At 35.4% G+C, this 24,886-nt stretch overlaps 1 protein-coding gene across 2 annotated transcripts in view; it reads left to right on the forward strand.

The window, feature by feature from the left end:
• TOPAZ1 (testis and ovary specific TOPAZ 1) overlaps positions 1–24,886 on the forward strand; it is a 67,717-nt gene that overhangs the window by 29,299 nt on the left and 13,532 nt on the right. For both annotated transcript variants that reach the window (XM_068557900.1, XM_068557901.1), the window contains exons 9-16: positions 1,789–1,852; positions 9,583–9,734; positions 9,940–10,032; positions 11,753–11,868; positions 18,432–18,498; positions 19,552–19,726; positions 20,427–20,527; positions 22,968–23,133. In XM_068557900.1, coding sequence (XP_068414001.1) covers positions 1,789–1,852; positions 9,583–9,734; positions 9,940–10,032; positions 11,753–11,868; positions 18,432–18,498; positions 19,552–19,726; positions 20,427–20,527; positions 22,968–23,133 — 934 coding nt within the window. The remainder of the gene's footprint in view (positions 1–1,788; positions 1,853–9,582; positions 9,735–9,939; positions 10,033–11,752; positions 11,869–18,431; positions 18,499–19,551; positions 19,727–20,426; positions 20,528–22,967; positions 23,134–24,886) is intronic.

Genomic DNA, 24,886 nt, shown 5'->3' on the forward strand with positions numbered 1-24,886 from the left:
ATATATCCCCATATCCCCTCCCTCTTGCGTCTCCCTCCCACTCTCCCTATCCCACCCCTCTAGGTGGTCACAAAGCACGAGCTGATCTCCCTGTGCTATGCAGCTGCTTCCCACTAGCTATCTGTTTTACATTTGGTAGTGTATATATGTCACTGCCACTCTCTCACTTCATCTCAGCTTACCCTTCACCCTCCCTGTGTCCTCAAGTCCATTCTCTATGTCTGTGTCTTTATTCCTGTCCTGCCCCTAGGTTCTTCAGAACCATTTTTTTTAGATTCCATATATATGTGTTGGCATACGGTATTTGTTTTTCTCTTTCTGACTTACTTCACTCTGTATGACAGACTCTGTCCATCCACCTCACTACAAATAACTCAATTTCGTTTCTTTTTATGGCTGAGTAATACTCCATTATATATGTGCCACATCTTCTTTATCCATTCATCTGTCGATGGACACTTAGGTTGCTTCCATGTCCTGGCTATTGTAAATAGAGCTTCAGTGAACATTGTGGTACATGACTCTTTTTGAATTATGGTTTTCTCAGGGTATATGCCCAGTAGTGGGATTGCTGGGTCATATGGTAGCTCTATTTTTAGTTTTTTAAGGAACCTCCATACTGTTCTCCATAGCGGCTGTATCAATTTACATTCCTACCAACAGTGCAAGAGGGTTCCCTTTTCTCCACACCCTCTCCAGCGTTGATTGATTGTAGATTTTTTGATGATGGCCATTCTGACCGGTGTGAGGTGATACCTCATTGTAGTTTTGATTTGCTTTTCTCTAATGATTAGTGATGTTGAGCATCCTTTCATGTGTTTGTTGGCAATCTGTATATCTTCTTTGGAGAAATGTCTATTTAGGTCTTCTGCCCATTTTTGGATTGGGTTGTTTGTTTTTTTGATATTGAGCTGCATGAGCTGCTTGTATATTTTGGAGCTTAATCCTTTGTCAGTTGCTTTGTTTGCAAATATTTTCTCCCATTCTGAGGGTTGTCTTTTGGTCTTGTTTATGGTTTCCTTTGCTGTGCAAAAGCTTTTAAGTTTCATTAGGTCCCATTTGTTTATTTTTGTTTTTATTTCCATTTCTCTAGGAGGTGGGTCAAACTTTTCACCCTTTTAAAAGTGTCTTTGGTAAACAAAATTATTAATCTTTATATAGTCCAATCTTATCCATTTTTTTCCCTTTTATGGTGTTGACTTTTTACATGCTGTTCAAGAAAGCTTTGCCAAGATCATGAAGATGTTCTTTTATGTTTTTCCTTTAAAAGTTTTCTTGTCTGATATTTACATTTAGAACTCTAAGCCATCTAGAATTAATTTTTGTTTAGGATGTGAGAAGGTCTAGATATATATTTTTTCCCATGTGGATCTCCAGGTGACCCAAAACTATCCTTTCCCCCACTGCACTGCAGTATCACCATGTCATAAATGAGTGGGTCTATTTATAGGATCTCTGTTCTATGGGTCTATTTATAGGATCTCTGTTCTAATCCATTGGTCCATGTGTTTCTCCTTATACCAGTAAAATATGTCCTCCCTTCCCCAGTTGATTGCTAATCTTGACTCTGCTTCCTAGACTATTTCTTTGACAGAGATTCTCTGAATAAGATTTTTGTAATGAATTCAGTGTACATTTCAAATCTTAGTTAACCTAACATCAGCTTCTTTATTCCATTGCTTTCAATTGACTTAAAAAAATTGGAATAAGCAAAAAGATAGGACTGAAATTTGTGTAGATCTTACGAAATATAAAAAGGTAATTTTACATTTTTTGTGACTTTTATAGGTTTGTATGGATGTGTTTAAGAAATACATAAGTATCAACGAGCTTTGTTTGCTACAACGTGCAGGTATGAGACAATGGAATGATTACTATGAATTTATTAATATGAGAGTTTCAAACAATGTGCTGTTGTCTTAATAGTTTGAAAGTAAATTCAGTACTTTTGAGTATGAAAACTGAATGCCTTAGAGTAGCTCTCTTGGTCTTAGAAAGGATTAATAATAAGTGTGGCATTTTGGTTAATAAAAAAATTATAATCCACCTAACACTGTAATTCCCTCACATACTAATATTTTCATGACATAGAAATTTTATTTACAGTTGTAAGACAGGAAAAAGGATATTGTTAATTGGCTTAAAATCTTTCTGACGGGATCTTTCAGAAACTGTATCTTCCTTACTTATTAGCCCTTTTCTTTTTACATTATCACTTGTAGCCAGTGCACTATCCATCATTCTGTGCAGTTCCCTAAATAGGGCATGCTGTGTTATAATAGAGAGGGCACTGCTGTCTCTACCCAGGATCCCTTTCTTTTATCCCACTTCCCCATAGCAAAGACCTATTCATCTTTCAAAGCTTACTCCTAGGAAATAGGATAATCTCCTCTATTAGGCCCTTATCTGACTCCACAGCCTCATCCCATTCCCTGCTCCCGTCTCCCCCTACTACATTGTGAGCCCCAAGAGGAAGGGACCAAGCTTTACATTTGTCACCCTGACACAGCCACCAAAACCACATAGTATGATGGTAACAGAGCACCATATTCATCTGCTTAAAATCTCATCTAGCTAAAAACAAGATCTCTGACAAGTTTGTTTTGCTGGTGATATCATCTCCTCTAAGGATTAGAGGAAGCATATGAGGGAACTGGTAGTCTGGACTTAATCCAGCTGTAGCAAGGAGGAAGTAGTTAAGGTAGAAGTAATAGGAGCCTATATAGGGAATATACCTGTCATCTGACAGGTTGTGATAACCAAGGAGGAGAAGCTACATATGGTTAGATATGGATGAACATTTATATTCCAGAAATAATTCCATAACATATATGGAAGAAAAGAGGATGACATGGGAAAAATGCAAAACTCCCCAAAACATAATTCTGGTTGTGTGAATATCCAGTATGGGAAAAGGAAAAATATATGTTTATTCAGTTATAAAACAATAAATACAGAAAACAAAAATAAAAACCTATAGTGAAGAATAAGTGCAGGAAGTTGGCAAAAACCTATATAAATTACGTTTGATGTGAAAATAGAAAGTTAGATCAGCGGAACAGATAGATAGCTCAGAATAAACTTGATATTATGTATAAAGAGGTTTAGTGTTTAGAAAGACCATAGGGTTTGGGAAGGAAGACTCATTTTATGAATGACGTTAGGAAAACTGGATAGCAACTTAGAAAGAGAAACTCTGAATATCTCTGGTATAAAGTATAGATCTAACTGCTCAGGCTCTACAGAGAGGCCTCAGGAACCACCTAGTTCACAAGGGAAGGTACTGAGAGGGTGGGACTCCCCATTACCGTATTTAAGCATAAGTTCATTTTTATCTGTATTATATTTGAATTTCCACATAAAATTCTTTTTCCAGAAGTTGTTTGACTAAAAACATTGTGAAAAACTACTACTGCTTAGCATACACCAAAATGAATAATTGTAGTATGTTGGTAATTCAGTAAAAAGAATTAACATTTTCAATCAGATATTTCTGAAAGTTGATAATTTCTGTGGTTTAAAGTAATCAAAGGAAGCACAAAAGATAAAAATTTGTTTATATAAATGTAAACTGAAAAAAGGTATTAGCTTCAAATATTTTAAAATATATGTATTCTGAGCTCCAGAGTTACCACATTATTGGATTCAAATGCCCACTTTTCAATCAAAAAGTCTCATGTGACAGGGCTTCCCTGGTGGCGCAGTGGTTGAGAATCTGCCTGCCAATGCAGGGGACACAGGTTCGAGCCCTGGTCTGGGAAGATCCCACATGCCGCGGAGCAACTGGGCCCGTGAGCCACAATTGCTGAGCCTGCGCGTCTGGAGCCCATGCTCCGCAACAAGAGAGGCCGTGATAGTGAGAGGCCTGCGCACCACAATGAAGAGTGGTCCCCACTTGCCGCAACTAGAGAAAGCCCTCACACAGAAACGAAGACCCAACACAGCCATAAATAAAAATAAATTTTAAAAAAATTTAAAAAAAAAGTCATATGACATACAAAGAAATGAGCAAAATATGGCCTATTCAAAGGAAAAAATAAATCAACAGAAACTATCCTTGTAAAAGACCTGATGGCAGATAAATTAGACAATGATTTTAAAACATCTGTCTTAAAGGTGCCTGAAGAACTAAGGAAGATGTGGGGAAAGTCAAGAAAATAATGTGTGAACAAAATGGAAATATCAGAGAGATAGGAAACCTAAAAAGAAACCAGAAGAATTCTGGAGTTGAAAAATACAATAACTGAAATGAAAAATTCACTAGAGGGATTCAACAGCAGATTTTAGCAGGCAAAAGAATCAGAGAACTTGAAGATAGGAGAATGGAAATTATCAGGTCTGAGGAACAGAAAGAAAAAAGTTTGAAGAAAAGTGAATACAGCCTGAGGAACACCATGAAACAGAACACTGTGGAAGTCTCAGAAGGAGAAGAGAAAGAGAAAGGGGTAGAGAGAATATTTGAGCAAATAATGGCTGAAAACTTCCCAAATTTGATGAAAGTTGTAAATATAAATATCCAAGAAGCTCAGCAAACTCTAAGATGAACTCAAAGAGACACACACCAAGACTTATTTTAATCAAACTTTCAAAAGCCAGAGGCAAAGAGAGGATCTTGAAAGCAGCAAGAGAGAAGCAAATTATCACATACAAGGGATCCTCAATAGGATTATAAGCAGATTTCTCATCAGAAGCTTTGGAGGCCAGAAGGCAGTAGGCCAATATATTCAAAGTGCTAAAAGAAAATATCTGTCAACCGAGACTCCTATATCTAGCAAAACTGTCCTTCAGAATTGAGGGATAAATTATTGGTATGACATTCCCGGATAAACAAAAGCTGAGAGAGTTTGTTTCCTTTAGACCTGCCCTTCAAGAAATGCTCAAGGGAGGCCTGCAAAGTGAAATGAAAGGGCATGAGACAGTAACTTGAGGTCATATGGAGAAATAAGGATCTCAATAAAAGTAAATACATGGGTAGTTACAAAAGCTAGTATTATTGTAACAATGGTTTGTACTGTACTTTCTGTTTTTTACATGATTTAAGAAACTAATACCTTTAAAGAAAAGTATATTATTAGTGTAAAAACTAGTATTATTGTAAATTTGATTGGTAACTCCAAATCCTCTTTTCCATATTATTTAAGAGACTGATGCATTTGAAAGAACTGTTAGTTAATGTTTTGGGGCACACAGTATATAAAAATGTAATTTGTGACCTTAGCAACTGAAAGGGGTGGGGATGGAGCTGTAAAGAAGCAGAGTTTTTGTATATTATTGAAGTCATGCTGGTATAAATCCCACAGTAACCTCAATAGCTATAGAATATGCACAAAAGGAAATGAAAAAGGAGTTAAAACTTTCACTCAAAAAATCAGCTAAACACAAAAGAAGAGAGTATTGCAGGAAATGAGGGACAAAAAAGCTATGAGACATACAGAAAACAAATAGCAAAATCAGAAGTAAGTCCTTCATTATCAGTAATTACTTTTAAAGTAAATGGATTAAATTCTCCATTCAAAAGACACAGATTGGCAGAATGAATAAAAACACATTATCCAATTATATGCTGTCTACAAAATGTTCACTTTAGAGCCAAAGACAAATAGATTGAAAGTGAAAGGATGGAAAAAATATTCTATACAAATAGTAACCAGAAGAGAGCAGGAGTGGCTATACTAATATTAGACAGAATAGACTTTAAATCAAAAAAGGTTACAAGAGACAAGGAAGGACATTATATATAGTAATGAAAGGTTCAGTACAGCAGCAGTATAAACATTTATACCTAATGACAGACGATCAAAATACATAAAGCAAAAACTTACAGAATTAATGAGAGAAATAGACAGTTCTACAATAATAGTTGGAGACTTCAATACCCCACTCACAATAATGGATAGAACAACCAGACAGAAGGTAAGTAAAGAAATAGAGGACTCAACACAAGATACCCACTAGATCTAACAGACACATACAGAATATTCTACCCAACAACAATAGTATACATATTCTTCTCAAGAGCACATGGGGCATCTTCCTGATAGACCATGTGTTTGGCCACAAATTAAGTCTCAACAGATTTTAAAAGATAGATATTATACAAAGTATCTCCTCTGATCACAACAGGTTGGAATTAGAAACCAGTAACAAAAGAAAACTGGAAAATTGACAAAATTGTGGAAATCGAACATACTTTTAAGCAACCAAGGGATCACAGAAGATATCACAAGGGAAATCAGAAAATACTTAGAGACAAATGAAAATGAAACACAACATTCCAAAACTTATGAGTTGGAGTGAAAATGGTACTTAAGAGGGAAATTTATAGCTATTGTATAAATGTTTATGTTAAAAAACAAGAAAGATCTCAAATCAACAACCTAACTTTACAACTTAAGAAACTAGAGAAAGAAAAACAAACTAAACCTAAAGCTAGTAGAAGGAAGGAAATGATAAAGATCAGAGCAGAGATAAATGAAATAGAGAACAATGAGAATAGAAAAACAATGAGAAGAAAATCAATAAAACTGAAAGCTGGTGTTTCAAAAAGACCAACAAAATTAACAAATCTTTGGCTAGATGGACTAAGAAAAAAGGAGAGAAGATTGAAATTGCTAAAATAAAAGAAGTGGGGACAATAATATGATTCTACAGAAATAAAAATGATTATAAGAGAGTACTGTGAATAATTGTGTGCCAAACAAATTGGATAACTTAGAAGAAATGGCCAAATTCCTAGAAAAACAAAATCTTCCAAGACTAAATGATGAAGAAATAGAAAATCTGAATAGATCTACAGCTAGTAAGGAGATTGAATCAGTAATCAAAAATGTTCTGACAAAGAAAAGCCCTGCACCGAATGGTTTCACTGGTGAGTTCTACCAAACATTTAAAGAACTAATATCAATCCTCAAACTTTTCCCAAAAATTGAAATACTTGCTAACTCATTCTATGAGGCTGAGGCTACCATTGCCCTGATACCAAAGCCAGATAAAGAAACTGCCAAAAAGGTAACTACAGATCGATACTCCTTATGAACATTGATACAGAAATCCTCAACAAAAACTAACAAACCAAATTCAGCAGCATATTGGAAGGATCGTAGACCATGACCAAGTGGAATTTATTCTTAGAATGCAAGGATAGTTCAACATACAAAAATCAATCAAAGTAATACACCACATTAACAGAATGAAGGGGAAAAACCACATGATCATCTCAACTGATTCAGAAAAAGCATTTGACAAAATTCAACACCTTTTCATGATAAAAACACTCAAAAGACTAGGAATAAAAGGAAACTACCTCAACATTTAAAAAGCCATATCTGGGCATTTCTATACACTGACATTGAACAATCTGAAAAGGAAATTACAAAAACAATTCCGTTTACAATAGCATAAAAAAGAATAAAATACTTATTAACTTAACCAAGGAAGTGATAGACTTGTACAATGAAATCTACAAAACATTGCTGAGGGCTTCCCTGGTGGCGCAGTGGTTGAGAGTCTGCCTGCCAATGCAGGGGACACGGGTTCGAGCCCTGGTCTGGGAAGATCCCGCGTGCCACGGAGCAGCTAGGCCCGTGAGCCACAATTGCTGAGCCTGTGCGTCTGGAGCCTGTGCTCCGCAACAAGAGAGGCCGCGATGATGAGAGGCCCGCGCACCGCGATGAAGAGTGGCCCCCACTTGCCACAACTGGAGAAAGCCCTCGCACAGAAACGAAGACCCAACACAGCCATAAATAAATAAATAAATAAATAAATAAAAAAAAATTAAAACAAACAAAAAAAAACAAACAATTAGGAATTTCTTAAGCAGCAGCAGACTGGGAAAGGCAACTGTCAGTGCTAAAGAAATATGTTGAAACTCATTTAAAAAAAAAAAATTGCTGAAAGAAATTAAAGATAAATTAATGGAAACACATCCCATGTTCACAGATTGGAAAACTTAATATTGTTAAAATGTCATTACTTCCCAAGTGATCCCCAAGGAATCCCGAAATAATCTTGGAAAACTTAATATTGTTAAAATGTCATTACTTCCCAAGTGATCCCCAAGGAATCCCGAAATAATCTTGAAAAAGAAAAAACCTGGAGGACTCATACTTCCTATCTTGAAAACTTACTACAGAGCTAACAGTGTGGTACTGGCATAAAGACAGACATATAAACCAATGGACTAAAATAGAGAGCCTGGATATAAAGCCTCACATATATAGTCAAATGATTTTTGAGAAGGATGCCAAGATCATTCACTAGTGAAAGGATAGTTTTTTAGTGCTGGGAAAACTAAATATCCACAAGCAAAAGAATAAAATTGGACCCTTATCTAACACTATATATAAAAATTAGTTCAAAATTGATTAAAGACCTTAATGTAAGACCTACAACAATAAAACTCTGAGAAGAAAGCATAAGGACAAAAGCATCACACGTTGGATTTGGCAGTGATTTCTTGGATATGACACCAAAGACAATGGCGACAAAGAAAAAACAGACAAATTGAACTTCATGAAAAATTTAAAATTTCGTTCATTAAGAGACAATATCAGTAAGATAAAACAGCAGCCCACAGAATGGGAGAAAGTATTTGTAAATCATATATCTGATAAAGGATTGGTATCCAGAATATACAGAGAACCCCTAAAACTCAACAACAAAACCTGATTCAAAAATAGGCAAAGTACTTGAAAAGACATTTCTCCAAAGATACACAAATGGCCAATAAGCATGTAAAAAGATGCTCAGTATCACCAATCCTAAGGGAAATGCAAATCAAAACTACATTGAGATACCACCTTACTCCCATTAGGATGACTGCTATCGAAAAAAACAGAAAACAGCAAGTGTTAGTGAGGGTGTGGAGAAATTGGAACCCTTGTACCCTATCGGCAGGAATGTAAAATAGTACAGACACTGTGGAAAAACAGTATGACAGTTCCTCAAAAAATTAAAAATAGAGTACTGTATGGCCCAGCAATTCTTCTCTTGATATATACACAAAAGAATTGACAGGGTCTCAGAAGATATTTGTACACCCATGTTTATAGCAGCAGTATTCACAGTAAAATGTGAAGCAACCCAAGTGTCCGTTAAGAAACTACTTTCTCAAAGGAAATTAATAAGTGTTACAATTTTTGGTAGAATGTTCATATCACAAATTGGAATAAAAATATCCCCAGGGTCAACATGTTGGTGGGGGTTAAAACAGCAAGAAGGGATATATGTCAAAATAGTCTACATCCACCCCTAAACAAGCCACTACCTGAAATCTCCATGGGAGTGTGGCTCCTTAGGAGTTTGTATTTAGACCATTATGTATGAGGCAGTTTGGCCCTATTTTTTGTGGATAGCACATGAGTTAGCTCCCAATGTAGTGCCTAACATCCTGGTTAACATGTTATTGCCATTAACTTTTGCTTTAATTTATTTTCTTCAAGTATTTCTGATACTGGAAGTGTACCTTTTAAGAAAATGAATTTATACTACTTGATCTTTAAATATGGAAAGATTGTCTAATTTAGGAAAGATGAATATCTTAAAAGCAGCAAATAACTTTAATATATACTTCTTCCTTTTTAGTAAACACGTTTATGGCGTACTACAGAAAGTTCCCTCCGGGTATACACTTTGATCTACAAGTACTAAATGACCTTCTCAATTCTTTACTCACACATTGTTTACTGAAAGAAGTATTTCAGGTCATGAGCCTCAGCATAATGGTTAAAATGCTGGTAAGTAACCTGAAAATATATTTTTCTAATATTTTAAGTTAATTTATCTGTTATATTTCTTGTTTGTATAATTGAGCAGTTGCATTTCTGTTTGTTGAATACTTCGTAGAGAACACTTGTGTTTTTCAGCATAAATGAATTTGAGAAACTTAAGGTGTACTGAAAGAAGACATGAAAATGAGTGTAATTTTTTTGTTTTATCCAGCCTGCTCTGAAAATATTACTAAAAACATTTGAGTGTGTGGCAACTATGAAATTAAGGAATGCTGTACCTGCTTTAATTGATATCTTTTGCAAGGTATGATTTCATTTTATCCCTTTTATACTCTAATACTGAATAACCAAGAAAACAATGATTTCTGCTTACACTCTTAAATTGCCTTTTACTCACATTCTTAATGCCAAAGAATTCTGTTTTCAGAAATGTTCTTTTTCTCCCGAAATAAGGTTTATAAACACACTCCAGTGGCTGACAGGACTTCCCCTTAATTAAATAGTTCTAAGCACTCGAGGTGACTTCTTTCGGATTCGTGAACTGTCCTCATCTCTACTTCTTAAGGATGATTAAAGAAAGTTTTCTTTTTCAAAAAGATTTGAGGTCATATATAACAAAAATAAATACACAAATCAATGTATAAATAGGACATTGTTACCAAACAAAGCAGATCGATAAGAACATGGTGGCAAGGAGTTAATTTTCTATTTGGCACTAAGCAAAAAGAAAAACAAAAATTTTTATAGCTTTTAAAAGGTATATTAAAATTTTGACTGTTGTTGAATATTTCCTAGTGTTTGGTACTACCCAGCCATTCATTTCAGAATAGGCTTAATAGCAGGAAAACACCCAATTCTCACCCATTCTCTTTAGGGAGCAGCATTGGAACCACTCTAGCAGATGAACAAATATTTCAGTGAATACTTCTAGTTCCACATTACAAAACTTGACAAAGTTACTTGCCTGGAAATTTTTTGAATCAAGAATTACTCAAACTTCCAGTTACATAACAAATGAGTCACAGGGATGAAATGTACGGCATGGGGAGTATAATCAGTAATAATGTAGTATCTTTGTATGGTGACAGATAGTAACTAGACTTACGGTTATCATTTTGTAATGTACAGAAATATCAAATCACCATGTTGTACACCAGTAACTAACGTAGTGTTGTAGGTTAATTATACTTCAGAAAACAAACTCATAGAAAAAGAGATCAGATTTGTGGTTACCAGAGGCAAGGCATGGGGGGATTGGGAATTGGATGAAGGTGGTCAAAATGTACAAACTTCCAGTTATCAGCTAAATGGGAACTAGGGATGTATTATACAACATGATGAATAGAATGAACACGGCTGTGTGTTCTATATGAAAGTTGTTAAGAGAGTAAATCCTGAGAGCTCTCATCACAAGGAAAACAATTTTTTTCTTTTATTTTGTATGTATATGAGATGATGGATGTTCACTCAAATTATTGTAATCTTTTCGTGATCTATGTAAATCAAATCATTATGCTGTACACCTTAAACTTATACAGTGCTGCATGTCAGTTATATCTCAACAAAACTGGAAGATAGATAGATAAATTTAAAATTAAAAAAATAAAAAGAAATTACTGATCACCTGTAGTCATTGTAGAAAACCTCAGTTTAATACCTCTCAGGAATTTTATCATCAGGGATACAGTACAACCACCAGTGCTATACTTAGTAAAAGACAGAATGAGTACCAAACGAGGTACAGCTGATGAAGTGGTTGAGCTAACTTGGAGAACAGGAAGAATATTCAAGTTTGCACTCTAAAGTATTATTTTCATTTTTGCTTTAAATTCTTGACATAAGCAGTCTTATCGTGGTTCTCAAATATTTGAAGAAAAATATGCTTCAAAGTTTTAAAACGAATTTTAATTCTGTTTGTCTCCATGTTTCACTTCTTCCATCAGTCTCTTAGTTTTTTCCACACACATTGGTTTTGACTCTTTCATATTTTTATGAGAATGACTACTTTTTTCCCTCTTCTACAGCTTGTTGAAGCTGGGATGGTACTTGACCCAGAACACTTTAACTATATTATTAAGCTTTTATACCAAGTACAGGCTTCCAAGCAAGAAATAACTGCAGTTCTGGAAATGAAATCCAGGTAAGAAGAATCATTATAATTAGGACTAAAATATATGTATTTTGGTGGGGACTTAAAAAGGATGAAGGCAAGGCACTTATTATTGTTCACATGCTCACCGTAAGCCCTTCTCCTTATTTTGGCTATGGCCTAGTCACATTGTCATCAGCTGCTCCTAGCCAACCCTCCTGGCCAGCCTCACCAGATCTTTTTCAGTACCTGATTTCATCTCAGTACCTGGCAGATCAAATGTAAAGTCTCCCTTGCTCTGTTTCACAACTTACTTGATTCTACTTAATGCACTCTCTTATGTGTATACAAATTACTTTAATTCTTTTTTCTCTTTCACTTCTTGCCACATTAACTAAATAAAATATTTTAATGTCTCTCCTTCATTCTTTTTATTTATTGATTGATTGATTGATTGATGGCTGCGTTGGGTCTTTGTTGCTGTGCGTGGGCTTTCTCTAGTTGCGGTGAGCGGGGGCTACTCTTCGTTGTGGTGCGCGGGCTTCTCATTGCGGTGGTGCGCAGGCTTCTCATTGCGGTGGCTTCTCTTGTTGCAGAGCATGGACTCTAGGTGCCCGGGCTTCAGGAGTTGTGGCTTGCGGGCTCTGGAGCGCAGGCTCAGTAGTTGTGGTGCATGGGCTTAGTTGCTCCGCGGCATGTGGGATCTTCCCAGACCACGGCTCGAACCCGTGTCCCCTGCATTGGTAGGCGGATTCTTAACCACTGCACCACCAGGGGAGCCCTCTACTTCATTCTTTCTCTCTCACTTGTTCACTTTCTCTATTCAGTTTATGGGCCTCCAAAGGCCTTAAAAAAAAAAAAAAAAAACCCTGTGCTAATTGTAAGAGTAGTACCATAATATACCTGTATTGAGAAAAAGGAAAGCCATGACTTCTATAAAAATTTTTATTACGCTGTCACATACATAGAGAAAAGTATACAAATTTTAAGTATTTAAATGAACTATAGCTTTTTAACAAAATCAGATTTGATAAAGTGCAAATGATATCAACCACCAAAGTCCTTGAGAGTGCCCAGAAAGCTCCTTCAGAGGAGCTTCCACAGTTGTTTTTATCTCATTTCTCATTATCCTCTAGTACAGAGGTTTCCAAACTTTCTTGGTTCACAGTGTCCAGAGGCCAAAATAAATACATTAACAGTACCGTTTATTAAGTAGTTAAATCCAAACAAGTTAATAGCAGTTTGACAGTGTCTGACAGATGTCGCTTGAAAATTTAAAATAACCTGAGGAGCCCCTGTGAATTTGCTCTAGTGCTCTGGATGCCATGGTGCAGTTAGGGAATTTCAGCTCTAATTATACTGCTTCCCTTCAAACACCAGCATTTAAGGTACATTTGAGTTCTTCAGGTTCTATGATTTTTTTAAATTCCTTTAACTAGTGATAGTTAATAATATTTATGTTGCATATGAAAATTATGACAATTTATTTGGTAACCCCTAATTTTGAAAATTGTATCCTTATGCACTCTGCCCCTTCCTATGTGCTTGCTTCAAAACAGTTATCTTGTATTTTTTAGGAGGTATTAACATGGGTGACCTATTTATTAGTGAAGGAGAAAATTAAAAAATAACTCTGGGTAGTTAAGAGGTGTAGATCATGGTGGGGGATATGGACCCAGCCCCAAGGCAGAAGGAAAAAAAAAATTTAGTATTTATTATTTTATATTTGAATTTATATTTCCTGATGTTCTTTGAAATAATTACCCATTTCTAGACAAGGGAAATGAATTTTAATGGACATTCTTATTTTGATTTTGATTATAATTTTTAGTTAGCTGTAGTTCATTTGAAAGGCTTTCACTTTCAGTGGATAAGGCTACTACAAAGAATTCTGACATTTATATTCAGGACATCAGTGAAAATTTAGGTGTGTATATAATCTAGGAAATTTGTTAACATACATTTAATGATTTTAAAAGTTGTATTTTGAAATAATCTTAGATTTACAGAAATGTTGCAAAAATTAGTGTGGCGAATTCCCATGTTCCCATCATCTAGCTTCCTTCATGTTAACATCCTACATAATAATAGTGCCATTATCAAAACTAGGAAATTAATTTTGGTATAAATCCATTAACTCACTACAGATCATATTGCACTGTAGTAGGATGCACATGGTTCAGTATATCTTATTACTGGTTAAGTTAACCTTTATCACTTAGTTAAAAAGATTATCTGCCAAGTTTCTACACTGTAAAGTTACTCTTTGTCCTATTGTAATGAATAAATATCTTGGGGAAGAGACTTTAGCATTATGTATTATGCTGTTTCTCCTCAAAACTTCATACATTAATTTTAGTATTCTTCAGTGGCTCTTTACTACAGGTTACTACTGTGGTATTTACCCAATGGTGATTTTGTATTTTCCCCATTTTTTCTACATTTAAAAAATTTTTATTTATTTATTTATTTATTTATTTGGCTGCACTGGGCCTTAGTTGTGGCATGCAGGATCTTTAGTTGCGGCATGCAGGATCTAGTTCCCTGACCAGGGATCTAACCCAGGCCCCTTGCATTGGGAGCGCTGAGTCTTAGCCACTGGACCACCAAGAAAGTCCCTTTTCTACATTTATTTATTTATTTTTAAATAGCATGCTTCCTTTTTTTTTTAATAGCTATTATTGCTGGGGTTTTTAAGAAATATTTATTTATTTGATCACACCAGGTCTTAGTTGTGGCAGGTGGGCTCCTTAGTTGCAGCTCACCAGCTCCTTAGTTGTGGCATGCGAACTCTTAGTAGCGACATGCGTGTGGAATCTAGTTCCCTGACCAGAGGTCGAACCCAGGCCCCCTGCATTGGGAGTGCGGAGTCTTAACCACTGCGCCACCAGGGAAGTCCCTCCCTTTTCTACATTTATTAATTGGAATTTTTCAGTAAAGAAGAGCTGTCCCTTCTCCATTTATTTACTTATTCAAAATTTATGTCAGTGTGAACTCATGGCTGTTTATTTTATTCTATGGGTTATTTATAATCTAATAATATAGTTATTTATTTTGTTGCTCAAATTGTTCCAAATTTGACCTTTGGGAATTCCTTCAGGTTTGTTCCTACATCCTTTCATCATTTTTTTTTTCATTTTTCTACCACTTTCGTGTTATTTGAAGCCAAAAAGTTAAGTCTCATCTTCTCTTTTCCCTGCTCCAACATTGGCAGCAACCATTTCTCCAAGGAGCTCTGGTTCCTTTTATTAGAGAATGGTATTTCAAAACCAAGACCTGAATGTGTTCATTGCTGCTAGAGTATCATTGCAGCCAGGTCTTCTCAGTGGACAGGGCTAGGAAATATATGTATGTATACACAACATACATACACACACAAGATATATATATTTATTTCTCTATTTTTATGTATATTACAAAAAACATGAGTACATACTGATAGCTTGATTCTAATCCAGCACTACAGGTTCATCTTAGTCTTCCCTTTTTCATATTTATAAATTCTCCAACAGTGAGAAACCTGACTCTCATTATCTACAATATATTTGCTCACTTATTCAGTCTTACGATCCACAAAAAGTAGTTTCAGAACTGCTAACCCATACCTCTGTGGGAAAAAAATTTAGTACATTTTTAGTATAAGGTTATTATAGTATTCAGCCAAAATATTTCTTCCTAAGTTATTTTGTTTAGTTCTTTTTTTTCCCCTATGCCCATTCAGTGTGGTTATTCATTTGTAGACCATTTAGGTTTATTTATTACTGTTTGTATTATATTTTCAGTTATCCCACATCCTAGTTGGTTTGAATTATTTAGGGAAGTATGTGAAAAATTGCTGTCTGTTCTAACAGTCAATGCTGTACTAAAAAGATGCAATGAGAAATGTTGCTCCGGCTTACTCCTGCTCCACCGTTTCCATTTCATCCTTCTCTCTACCCCTTTTCCACCTACATACTGGAGGTAACCAGTCTTTCAGTTTCTGGGGTTATCCTCTTATAATGAGCAGATGTGTATGTATTTTCTTATATCTACTTCTTTATTACATATAGTGTAGAAAATAATAAATACTCTTTTTTTTAATTTGCTTTTTTTCACTTAGACAGTATATCCTGGAAATCAATCTAAACCAGTCCATAGAGAAATTTGTCATTTTTTAAACAATGCAAAGTACTCCATTGTATGGATATACTTTAGGTTATTCAATCAGTGATGGGTATTTAAGTTGTCCCCAATATTTTGCAATTTAAAACAATGCTACTGCTCTTGGATTGTAAGAACTAATATTGTTAAAATGACCATCCTACCCAAAGCAATCTACAGATTTAATGGTATCCCTATCAAATTACCCATGACATTTTTCACAGAACTAGAACAAATAATCCTAAAATTTATATGGAATCCCAAAAGACCCAGAATTCCGAAAGCAATCCAGAGGAAAAAGAACAAAGCTGGAGGCAGAGCCCTCCCAGACTTCAGACAATACTACAAAGCCACAGTAATCAAAACTGTATGGTACTGGCACAAAAACAGACATGTTGATCAATGGAACAGAATAGAAAGCCCAGAAATAAACCCACACACAGTTAATCAGTTAATCTTCAATGAAGGAGGCAAGAATATTCAATGGAGAAAAGACAGTCATTTCAACAAGTGGTGTTGGGAAAGCTGGACAGCTTCATATGTTTAAATCATTAAAGTTAGAACGTTCCCTCACACCATATACAAAAATAAACTCAAAATGGTTTAAAGACCTAGAAATAATGACACCATAAAAATCCTAGAAGAGAACATAGGCAAAACATTTTCTGACATAAAACGTAGCAATATTTTCTTAGATCAGTCTCCCCAGGCAAAAGAAACAAAAGCAAAAATAAACAAATGGGGCCTAATGAAACTTAAAAGCTTTTGTACAGCAAAGGAAACCATAAACAAAACAAAAGACAACCTACAGACTGGGAGAAAATATTTGTAAACGATGCGACCAACAAGGGCTTAATTTCCAAAATATATAAACAGTTCATACAACTCAATATCAAAAAACCAAACAACCCAATCAAAAAATGGGCAGAAGACCTAAATAGACATTTCTCCAAAGGAGACATACAGATGGCCAACCTGAAAAGATGCTCAACATCGCTAATTATTAGAGAAATGCAAATCAAAATTACAATGAGATATCACCTCACACCGATCAGAATGGCCATCATCAAAAAGTCTACAAATAATAAATGCTGGAGAGGGTGTGGAGAAAAGGGAACCTTCCTACACTGTTGGTAGGAATGTAAATTGGTACAGCCACTATGGTGAACAGTATGGAGATTACTTAAAAAGCTGAAAATAGAGTTGCTGTATGATCCAGCAGTCCCATCCCTGGGCATATATCCAGAAAAGACGAAAACTGTAATTCAAAAAGATACATGCACCCCAGTGTTCATAGCAGCACCATTTACAATAGCCAAGACATGGAAGCAGCCTAAATGACCATTGACAGATGAATGGATAAAAATTAGGAACTTGTCCTTCCTTTTTAATGCTCTGGAATAATTTATAAAGCATCGGGACTAATTACCAAAATTGACCCCATAGTTGGCTGTCACACAGTATTCTTAGTTTAATGGAACCCTCCTCTTTTCTCCTTTTCTTCTTCTCCTCTTCCCAATTGCCGGTGTGCTTCTCCTTTCATTTTTGTCTTTTTTTCTTTCCCAGAAGCTATCTATACATTTCACAGATTGCTTTCTTTAAATCATACAAAACTTTTAAGTTCCTTCTGTGTGGTTTGTGTTCTAATATACCCAGACAGTTTTTTTCTTAGCATTTTCAAATTTAGTGTGGACTTTGTCTTTGTAATGGTAGTTCTTAATCAATGTTAGGTCCCTCTGGTAGTTTCCCTTTTTGGTTCTCCCCTACAAGTATTTTTGTTTGTTTGCTTTGTTTTGTTTTGGTCAGTATTTGCTTGCCACAAATCCTTATGGACCAGTGAGAGTGAAGTGGGAGCAGTAGAGATCAAGTGCTGAGATTTAATTTTTTTTTCTCTTTTTATTCACAATTATTTTAAAGTTTTGACATTCTCTATCTTCAAGTTAGGATGAAAGTATGATTTCATGTGGAATTTGCTTTTTCCTCCTTGTTGCCTGTGGTTAGGTATCTGCTCAGTTGCCATTTTCTTCAGCGCTGAATAATTTTTGTAGTATATTACTCTCTCTTTCTCCAGTCTCTTAGGTATAAATTATAGAACAAATGAATTAGGAGCAATATTGACTTTTTGGGTGATGAACATAATTAACCCTTTTTTTTTTTTAATTTTTATTTATTTATTTATTTATTTATGGCTGTGTTGGGTCTTCGTTTCTGTGCGAGGGCTTTCTCTAGTTGCGGCAAGCAGGGGCCACTCTTCATCGCGGCGCACGGGCCTCTCACTATCGCGGCCTCTCCCGCTGCGGAGCACAGGCTCCAGACGCGCAGGCTAAGTAGTTGTGGCTCACGGGCCCAGTTGCTCCGCGGCATGTGGGATCTTCCCAGACCAGGGCTCGAACCCGTGTCCCCTGCATTGGCAGGCAGATTCTCAACCACTGCGCCACCAGGGAAGCCCTATTAACCCTTTTTTATTGTTAAAGGTTACAGATGAGGCAGTTTATAAAGAACTGGAAGTGTGATTTAGAGTCAGCCTTGAATGAAATAGAGGTATGTTGCTTATCTTTTAAATAAATTTCTGGGATCTCCAAAACCAATAACAGCAAAGAAACTTTGGATAGTAACCAAGTTTTAGAAAAGTTTTACAATGCGGCTGTTACACGGAGAAATGAAGGAAAAGAAGTTTAATTTTTTGCAAGTTAATACTTTGAAATGCAAACATAATTTCTAGAGTTGTGAACTGTTCTAAAAATAATTGTAGAAATAGTTCAGTTTAAAATTAACTTATGTTAAGCTATAATAATCTATAGCTTAGCCTTTAATTCTTGTCACTAGGCAGACTCCCTCAGTGCACAAATGACTTGGCTTTATTGTCGAGATCCATAGGTGGCTGCAGTATGTGACATGACAGGGTAAAGCCAAGGTCATTGTGCACTCTCCAAGCATTTAAAGTCTGAATAAGAAATAGAGGACTTTCAGGATGACTGTACTTTTTAATTTAAGATCATTTTTGTACTCATTCTAGTAATTGTTGATCTAGTCTAAATTAGAATTTATATCCTTGAAACAATTTTTTGTTGGCATGGGAAACTTTCTTAGTTTAGAATTGAAAATAATAGGAAGATAGTAAGTTTACTGAAATTTACTTTGTAACACCTTTTGTAGAAGAAATGTAATGCCCAAAATTATGTGTGGGCTGCAAATCATAAATGGCCAACTAACTGTAAAATGCAATCTCTAAAAGTAATAAAATAGTGTATTGCTGTGGAAGTAGCTCAAATCATGCTGCTAATCATCTGTTTTCCTTAAATCTATCTCCACTGTGTAGTTCAGGTTTGGGGGTGACATCATTAAGTACATTAGGAGCTAGATAATTAAAACAAGTGTATGTTGACATCTGGAACTTATAGAGGCATTGCTATGGACAGAAAAGCAAACTGTACAGTAACATGTTACTGCTGTTGTAACACTTGTCAGTAAGTTTATAAGGTTTGCAGAGATTGTCTTATTAATTTCTGTATATCTAATGCCTGCATGTGGCTACCCCATAATATGTTTGCATAAATGACAACTTGCATCTTTTGTTTTTAATAATTCTCATAGCATTATAAAGAAAAAGGTGACTGGACCAAATTGGGAAATTTATACATTAACGTAAAACTGGGCTGTGAAAAATTTGCAGATTTCCAGAGATTTTGTGCTTGTATTGCTGAAACACTAACAAAAGACTGTAAAGAAGAGAGACCAGGTGTTCCATTTTGTGAATTCGCTGAAACAGGTAAATGTCACTGTTTTGATCTGAGTACTGTGTGTTAGGGTGATACAGTGTTCTTTATTATTGATTGATGGATTGACTGGTACAATGTTCATAACATATAAAGCTCTTAATAGTCTCCATGTTGGAGATAAGTTAACACTGCAGTTTTTAGATACTTTTCCTTCTTTTTATAAATTTTTCCATCTATTTATTGTTAAGTTAGATTATAATGATAAAAGGTCAATAGAATATCAGATGTTTCATGTTCTTATTTTTCTTTTCATTCAGATTGGTAAAACTATTTCTAAGAAATTGTAGTGGAGCATCTGAATTTTTGAATCATTAAGTTGTTACTATCTTCACTATTGCCACGTCAACAAAATTCGTATATTTTTGAGACCTTTCTTTTTACATCAGCTCTTCACTGCTATATTCTGTGTCAGGGTTGGCAAACTCTGTAAAGGACCAGATTTTAGGCCTTGCACGCACGGCATATAATCTGTGTCACATGGTTTTCTTTTCAAACAACCCTTTAAAAATAAAAACCATTCTTAGAAGCTCACAGGCTGTACAAAAACAGGCCACAGGCCAGATTTGGCCCATGGGCTTTAGTTTGCCGATACCTGGTCTTTGTGGTAATATCACTAATTCCATATTAAATTTGCCTTTTCTATCATTCTAAGTGACTCACTTTCTTCCATATACCTACTTTGTGTTTCAGTTAGCAAAGATCCACAAAACAGTGAAGTAGATAAAACTTTGCTGGGAAGAATCGGAATCAGTGCTATGTACTTCTACCACAAGCTGTTGCAGTGGTCCAAGGTACTTCACTAAATTTTATTTTGGCTTGGTATGTAGAGTGTTAGTTTTAAATTTTTGAGCAGAATATAGGTTAACCCTGAAAATTTGCTAATAATTTGCTAATTTGCTAAAAATTTGCTAATAATCATTACGGGTGGCAAATTGAGACTTACACAATAAGTGAATTATTAGGTGGTATATTAGGCAAATATGGAAAGGAGGTGGCATGAGAAGAATCTCTATGACTACTATGAAGAATCTCAGTATAAGGAACACTTAGGAAGCTGTGCTAAATATCGTATTTATTTGAAGCACCTTTCAATTCAGAATTTATTTTGCCAGCTCCTGAGTATTGGTAGTATTATAATTTTGGAAGCTCTCTCTTAAGATGAACCCGAGATACTAACAATTAACAGAACTCTTTTAAAATCACTTCTTAGGATGCCCTGGAATACTGTATACCATATATCTTCATGTCTACCTTTGAGGCTTAGCTCACCATAGAAGTGGTGTAGTGATTCTAGACCATATTGTACTATCATTGTTTAGATTTCCCTGAGGTGGTGGTGGAGTTATAGATTCAATAAAGTTAAGTAAAGTAAAGGACAGAAAAATCCAAAATAGGGAGCGAAGTGCTGAGGGATGGAGAGTAAGATAGTTGAGAGTGGGGTTACTATTGAATCAACTATTAAAATGTATCTTTTATTCCTTCCTTCTTTTTATAAAGAGGTTATTTCACAATTGAAATAATATTTAAGGACATGGTCACTCAGGTACACATACAAAATTCATGAATTTTTTTTTAAAAAAGAAAATAATTTTTAAATAATCATTGTACAGAAGATCTCCGGTCTCCAACGTCTTCTAAGCGGTTTAGCACCTATTGTGTGGTAGGCCTGGGATGGGCAAAATGTACCTTGGCTCCGCTCTCACATTCTAGCTTAAAGTCTATCATAGCATTAATTTCTTGGGTATTTAATGCTTGAGAATTTGAGGACTACCTAGTTAGAAGACCCTTTTATAAAACTCAGACTGATTTTGCTGAAATTTTAGAGTATGTTTTAATTTTATTTGGTTTCTTTTTAAAGATTTGTTTTTGATGTGGAACATTTTTAAAGTCTTTATTGAATTTGTTACCATATTGGTTTTTTTGGCCGTGAGGCATGTGGGGTCTTAGCTCCCCGACCAGGAATCAAACCCGCACCCCCTGCATTGGAAGGTGAAGTCCTAACAACTGGACCACCAGGGAAGTCCCCTTTATTTGGTTATTTTTATTTAGGGTATAAGCAGTTGGTGACTTTGTACCCTTTTCTTTTCTTTTTTTTTTTTTTCCTGGCCGTGCTGCGCGGCATGTGGGATATTAGTTCCCAGACCGTGGATTGAACCCGTGCCCCCTGCAGTGGAAGCACGGAGTCTTAACCACTGTACCGCCAGGGAAGTCCCAATGCCTGTATTTTAATTTTAAATGTTCACTATCTTATTTAGAATGAGTATTTTATTATCTTACTTAGCATGAATTTTTTAATGAAACATTCCATTTTGAACATAAAAGTAAAACCATTGAAATTAAACTTAAGGTATCCCTTGAAAAATGCACTCATTTATACAGTCAGATTGAAAGTACTTTGACATCATAATATGCATCTGACTCAAAATAGCATGTAATATAATATAAAACAAGAGTCTGAAAACCAAAAGCCAGATCTGGCCCACAGCCTGTTTTTATACAGCTCATGAGCTAAGAATGTTTTTTACATTTTTAAAGATTTAGAAATTTAAAAACAACGAAAAGGAATAAGCAGCTGACCAAATGTGACCTGCAAAGCCTAAAGCATTTACTGTCTGGCTTTTAATGGAAAAATTTTGCTGACCCTGGTATAAATTAATGACGCATGTCCAATTTCTGATGTCCACCCTAGAGACAGCCTTTATGTAGACAATGCGAAATAATTAGCCTATTGACTCAAAAAAACAATTTTCAGACAACAATTTTATCCCCCTTTTTTTTTCACTATCATTCTTTATCTAAATTTCATATGAAATAATCTCCTTTTCATTGACTTTCCCTCCTGGATCTCAGGGTGATCAGCAGAAGAAGAGCAAAAACATATGATGGGTAGCTTTCCACATTAAGGCATGAAATCCTTTTGCCAAATGAAATCTTTAGAGGAGACACAGTGAATAAAACAGATGAAAGGAGAACCGATGAAAGGGGGCCCAGTGGTGGGCGTGGTTAATGAGACAAAGCCCTGCTTGCTCCCCTTCCCTTTCCATCTTTGTGGCTGAGCAGGAAAGGGCTTAAGGAGAGAGTCTTGGAGCAGTTTGACAACCATCAGTCTAGAATTATTCAAATTGCATAATTGGCTTCTATATAATTATCAGTGACTTTGTACCTCTATAATACTCTTAATGATTGATACTCAGTGGGTGTTTTTGTCTTTTTTTTTTTTTTTAACTCTAGGGAAGGAAGGTCTTAGATAAACTATATGAATTAAAAATACATTTTACAAGTTTAAAAGGACTTACAGGGCCTGAGAAGTTAGCACCGAGATGTCAAATTGTGAATATTGCAGCAGAAATTTTTCTAAAAAGTGGAAGCCTAGATGGTGCCATTTGGGTATTAAGGGGTAAGTTCTGATATATGCCAGCATGAAATAATTTGTTAAGCTTGTTATAAATTCTTGGTTTTGTAGTTATCTCAAGTTGATATTGAATTGTGGGTGATAATTTGGTCTAAACCCCTAGTGATCATGCGGGTAGGAACGGTTGTTACATAAAATGAAAGGAGAATGTTAACCTAGCTTTAAAGAAGAAACTATGTGAACCTTTGCTGAAAAGTTAGTTCTTACTTTGACCTAAGCACTATATAGATGCTTTACCTGATTATCTCAATTAATCTTCATAGAAACCCTATGAGTTTGGAATTATTACAATCCCCATATTATTGATAAGAAAATGTTGTCAGAGACAGTAAGCAGCTTGCCCAAAATGACATAACAAGTAAGGAGTGGAGGCCGGATTTAATCCCAGACAGTCCAGCTTCAGAGCCCAAGCTTCAGCTGCTGAGACAGGGAAATCCTGACTGCAGTCTGCGTAACTCTATCTTTGCATGTGCCGACAACCATGGCTCCAAACCAAGACAATAAAGATTATTTCCCCTAGTAAGTCAAATCATCTAACAGAAATTACGATGAAATTAAGCCAGCAGAAGCAACTAAGGTTAGTTTGGCATGAGGTAAATAAAATTTAGAGAACACAGTAGTAGCACAGCATCTAATGTAGCTTTGGCTACTTGGACCATCAAGCAGATTTTATTTGATAAAATGGGATAGATAAGAATGAAGAAACTTTGAGAATCTCAGTTTAAGTGGAAGATGGAATAAACGCACAGGTAAATAAAATAGAAAACTTTTACACTAACACACAAAACTAACATGCATACATATTCCTATATACATAAAACACCATATTTGTTCAGAGCTGAGGGTTTATGGAATATAGAGGTTGTGATTAGACTTCGTGATCAAAAGCTTGCTGGAAAAGGTTTTCTTCAACTTAACAGATGTAGCCAGTGAGGTTTCCTAGGACGGGAAGATTAATCAAAATAGAAAGATACCACACAAAATACAAATATACAAATACAAAATAGAATGTTTATAAAAATAGGAAGTAGCAAAATGCAAGCCAGAGCTCACAAGCTCTGTGAGAAAGAAAAAATGTGGCAAGAAATGGAAAGGGTAAAATAGTTGGTAAAAATGGGCCTGGATGATCTTCTGCCTAAAAGTTTCTGGCAAAACCAGTCTTTCTCAAACTAGAGACTGGGGAAGGGTTTGTGGGAGGGGTGTGGAGTGGTCTATGGAGATTTAAAATTTTTACAATTTTGTTGTTTCAATTTTGAGATTATCTTTTTAAATTCTATCAGTTATAAACACAGGATTTTCTTTTGCAGTGACCATTCCAATTGAAAGTCATTTTTCATAAGTAAAATTTTATTTCTTCGGAAAAAAAGGGCCCACAGAAGTATGTTAAGTTGTCCCCAGAATTTTTTTGTTCTTCAAAGAGTTCTGCAGTGAACAGGCCACTCTCAAGAAAGGAAATACAAATGGCTTGATCTCACTTGTAATAAGTGAGAGTAATACTCACTTGTATTAAGAGAAATAAACATTAAAATCCTAAACACCTGTCAGACCAGCAAAGATTAAAGTTTTGTGATATGCTTTTTGTGAGAGTATAGAGAAATGAGCCTTCACATATATTGTCTTTAGGGGCTTTTTGACAAAATGTCTGTCAAAATTTAGTAATGCATATTTCCTTTAATCTATTAACTTCATTTCTAGGAATTTGTCTTACAAACACATTTATATCTGTATACAGGGGTAT

Source organism: Eschrichtius robustus, chromosome 12 (assembly GCF_028021215.1).
Source record: "Eschrichtius robustus isolate mEscRob2 chromosome 12, mEscRob2.pri, whole genome shotgun sequence".
NCBI classification, from domain to species: domain Eukaryota; kingdom Metazoa; phylum Chordata; class Mammalia; order Artiodactyla; family Eschrichtiidae; genus Eschrichtius; species Eschrichtius robustus.